The sequence below is a fragment of the Cornus florida genome, unplaced genomic scaffold, assembly GCF_030987335.1.
Source record: "Cornus florida cultivar Cherokee Brave unplaced genomic scaffold, ASM3098733v1 CherokeeBrave_3.0.0_Hap2_Chr08, whole genome shotgun sequence".
NCBI lineage: Eukaryota > Viridiplantae > Streptophyta > Magnoliopsida > Cornales > Cornaceae > Cornus > Cornus florida.
Window position 1 is genome coordinate 43,282,957 of NW_026775578.1, and position 4,081 is coordinate 43,287,037.

The window sequence follows — 4,081 nt, forward strand, 5'->3', positions numbered from 1 at the left end:
CCAGTGGTAAGGCCTGCGTTGTGTCGCCGAAGTCCCAAGTTCGACTCATCACTCCATCAATAAATTAAATAAAATATATAATAAGTTATTAAATTATTTTGTCATTTATTCAATAACAAATTTAATGTTTATATACATATGAGTATATTTTATGTTGAATGTAGTGTAATAACACATTGGTAGGGCATGCGTTGCTTGTGGCCAAAGGCCAAAGTTCGAATCCGCACTCCATCAATAAATTAAAGAAAGAATATAATAAGTTATTAAATTATTTTGTTATTTATTCAATGACAAATTTATTATTTATATACATATAAGTATATATTATAGTAGATGTGGTGTGATATCCCAGTGATAGGGCACGTGTTTCTTGTGGCAAAAGGCCCAAGTTTGAATCCCTACTCCATCACTAAATTTTTTTTAAAAAAAGAGTATATAATAAGTAAGTAATTAAATTATTTTGTTATTTATATATATACTTAAAAAAAAGAAAAGAAAAAAGAAATATGTACTTAACAAATTTGTTATTTATATATAAACTTAAAAAAAAAAAAAACAAGATATAATAAGTTATTAAATTATTTTGTTATTTATTCAGTGACAAATATATTATTTATATATGTACAAGAATATATTAAGTTGAAATTAAAAAAAATGAGATATTAATTTATTAAATTATTTAGTTATTTATTCAGTGACTTAATTTTGTAGAATTATATGAATTACTGTATTCATACCGTATCAAGAACACGACTGTGTTCAAACTTCATTGACTTATTATTCTACGAAAAAAGTGGAAAAAAAAATTCCAGCTCTATCTAAAAAGTGTTGAAAATAAATTAATAAATAATACGATAATTACAAGACAGTTAACCTAATGAAATGCTTCTAGTTTTTGACTATGGAATCTACGTTCTAACGTCTTACAAGAAAAGACTTCGTCCCCATTCTCTCTCTAGAATACTTCGTCACCGTTCTCTCTTCCAATTTTAGTTTCTGTCTCTAGACCGCCATCAATCTAGTTGTCTCCCTTCAATTCAATTCCCGATTCGGTATCCCTTTCTTCCCCAAACAAAAAAACCCTAATTTCTTGAGTTAGGGTTTGGTGAAAGGATCAGATTCTTTGCTGGTAAGTGATTGAAGAATCGAAACACACCATTAGCAAAAGGCGAGGTTTTCTTTTCTTCAAAAGAAAACTCGACAATCATGTCAAGATCTGCTCGCATTCTCCTCATCTTCGCCGCCGTCGTTGGGCTGTGCTTTTTCCCTCCAACCGCCAGATCACAACCCCTCCTTCGCTTGCCGGGCGATGACGGCTCCGGAGAGATAAACGGCGAAGATCTGTGCTCCGGCACGGCGTCCCCGCCCTCCTGCCCCGTCAATTGCTTCAAAACCGATCCTGTCTGCGGCGCCGACGGCGTCACCTACTGGTGCGGGTGTGGCGACGCCGTCTGCGCCGGCACTCGTGTGGCCAAGCTAGGGTTTTGTGATGTGGGGAATGGGACCAGCGATGTCTCTGGTCAGGCACTGCTATTGGTTCATATGTTGTGGCTCATCTTGCTTGGCTTCTCTGTCTTGTTTGGCCTTCTCTGATGCACATTTTCTGCTCTCATCTTCTTTGATTTGAGGTTAGATTTGTTACAGTTTGATTATTCGGCGGTTTCTTGTTCTAATTTTTCTTGATCTTTATATATATATATATATATATATATATATGGTTCTGTATGTAAAAGGGAGATTTACACCATTGTTCCCTTGATTTTGTTGTATTCTGTTTTTTGAATTAATGGAAGTCATATTCTTTGTGTACTTATCATTAATTTGCTTGCAATTCCAATTTGTTTTTAGCTATATCATAGTATCAATTCTGAAGAACTTAGATAATAAAATGTGTAAAATCTTGTAGTTGAGCAAAGTTGATTATACACTTTCATACTATCATTATAGAGAGAATTGTTTCCCTTCATTAATGTACAAGCCACAAGTTAAAGAAAATGTTTGTTTGAATCTTCATTTACTGTGATATTGATTTGTGATGGACACATTAGCAAGATTTTCTGTTCCAATTCATCTGTCATGTTGATTTTCTGTCCAAGACAATTGCATCATAGTGTGGAAGTTTCTTAATTCGTTCAAATTCAAACTCAGACAAGATTCAAAAGTACCAAATCGATCCTCTACGGTGTATTTGTTAATGGTTCTGCTGCACAAGTGATTCCTTTTCCGGAGTTGCAACTATCCTTTGCAAAGAATTCTATTCTCACAAGTAAATACTCAATGTCCAAGGTAGTCATATCTCAAATCTTTCCACGACTTCGGTGGTTTAAACTTATTTTTACTCTTCCACTATATTCATTGATTTCCAAGGTAGTCATATCTTAAATTTTTTGGTTTTTACATCCCAAATTTTCTTACTGCTTTGTTTAGTTTTCTTTGCCAAATCCTAATCAACAGAAGATTTAAAGTTGTCTTTGCTTTGTTTAGTTGTCTATTTCTGCGACCTCATCGGCAGCAAGAAATTGGCGATCCGAGCTAGCGAGGCCGACCCAGGCCTCAAATATGCCGACAGGATCCTCACTGTCGTCAACACACTCCTCGCCGCCGAGAGTCGGTTCAATAACCTGGCATCAGAGACGAGCTTGAAGGCTTTGTCGGCGAAGGCGAGCTTGTTCCTATTAGGGTTCAAGAGGAGTGCGAGTCGGTGGTACTGAGTGGCAATCTTGAATATCTTGTTGCCAATGAGTCGCGGCTGGTGAGGAGCTTGTCGGTGATGAAGATCATCGCTCGGCCTCTGCTTTTGCTACTGTTGTGGGTGCTCCATTCTCTTCTCTCTGTAATAAGTGTTTTTTCTGATTTATTTTCTTTTGGATTTGTATATAAAATGTCTACCTAAGGATTCATATGGTGGAACAGGCTGGTCATTAACAAAGGTGGTGCGTTTTCATCGATGGGGGAGAAGACTCAAATGACACCATTTATTTCTTATCTAATATATAGATTATAATTACAAATATAAAATCTTCGGCTACCAACTTGCTAGCTTCCATAACTACATATTCCACCGCGGCATGCTGATTCAATAAAAGTTAGCTCCTACTCCCTTCTTCAGGATTGCTAACTGGACGCTCTGGAACAGCAGAGTTGACACCTCAAAGATGGTAGCTTCGGTCAGTTTATTTCTTTTCTTTTTTAGTAAGTGATTCACCGCCCGGAAAGCAGCTTTTGCAAGTTTCAGTAGCGGGGGACGTTATCCAAGTTTTTTTAAAATGAAGTTGGGCCGGCTCTTCCTATATAGCCTTGCTTGGGAGTATTGTGGCTAATTCATACAGAGCCATCGAACCGGCCCAACCAGCAACCAGAGCTGTATGCATTATATGAACAGAAAGCAACCGGCCGGGATCATTCAATACAACGGTATGAACACGATACCAAGGTAAACCCATGGAAATACCCCTTTATCAAAGATAAAAAATAAACACTACGTAACTTTATATAGCCAAACATAACCTTGGAGGGCAATCTGGGCATGTCAACAAAAAGTATCTCTGACCAGAAGACGGAGACTGATGTGTGTCAGAAATAGTAGGGAGCTTGATTGAATTTTTGCAAATGTGGGGGGTCTTTTTGAATATTGGACAAATCACAGGGGGTGTAACTGAATTAAACCCAATAATTCATTCACATACATTACCTATGAGGCTATGACATCCCTTTAAAAAGTATGAGCCCAAAACCACGGCTGGATCATTACCGAAGATGTTGTAACCTCGTCCAAATGGACAACAAAAAAAAGGACTCAAGGGTTTGTTTGGAAAATTTTATGATATTATTTTTCTGATATTGATATTTAAATTTGGATCTATATTATGTTTGGGACGACTAATATTAATTCAGAATAGTTCATAATATATTAGATTTTTTGGTCAAAATTTATATCACTAAATTGGTGATATTGTGTATTTTAGTATTAGAACAGAAGAAGTAAAACAAAATTTTGAATTTCTCAAAACAAACTTCTACGAAACGTGGTTACGATTAAAAAAACACATTAAGTTTTTTAAGCTTTAATGTTGGTTATATA

At 36.1% G+C, this 4,081-nt stretch overlaps 1 protein-coding gene across 1 annotated transcript; it reads left to right on the plus strand.

Moving 5' to 3' along the window:
- The first annotated feature begins 867 nt into the window (after positions 1–867).
- On the plus strand, positions 868–1,820 carry LOC132271516 (uncharacterized). Its single transcript, XM_059772913.1, has one exon. The coding sequence runs from the start codon at positions 1,207–1,209 to the stop codon at positions 1,591–1,593; it is 387 nt and encodes a 128-aa protein (XP_059628896.1). The 5' UTR covers positions 868–1,206; the 3' UTR covers positions 1,594–1,820.
- The last annotated feature ends 2,261 nt before the right edge of the window (positions 1,821–4,081 follow it).

Bases quoted from the DNA above. Each gene is read 5' to 3' on its own strand.
- LOC132271516 (XM_059772913.1), top strand. From the start codon at position 1,207: ATGTCAAGATCTGCTCGCATTCTCCTCATCTTCGCCGCCGTCGTTGGG.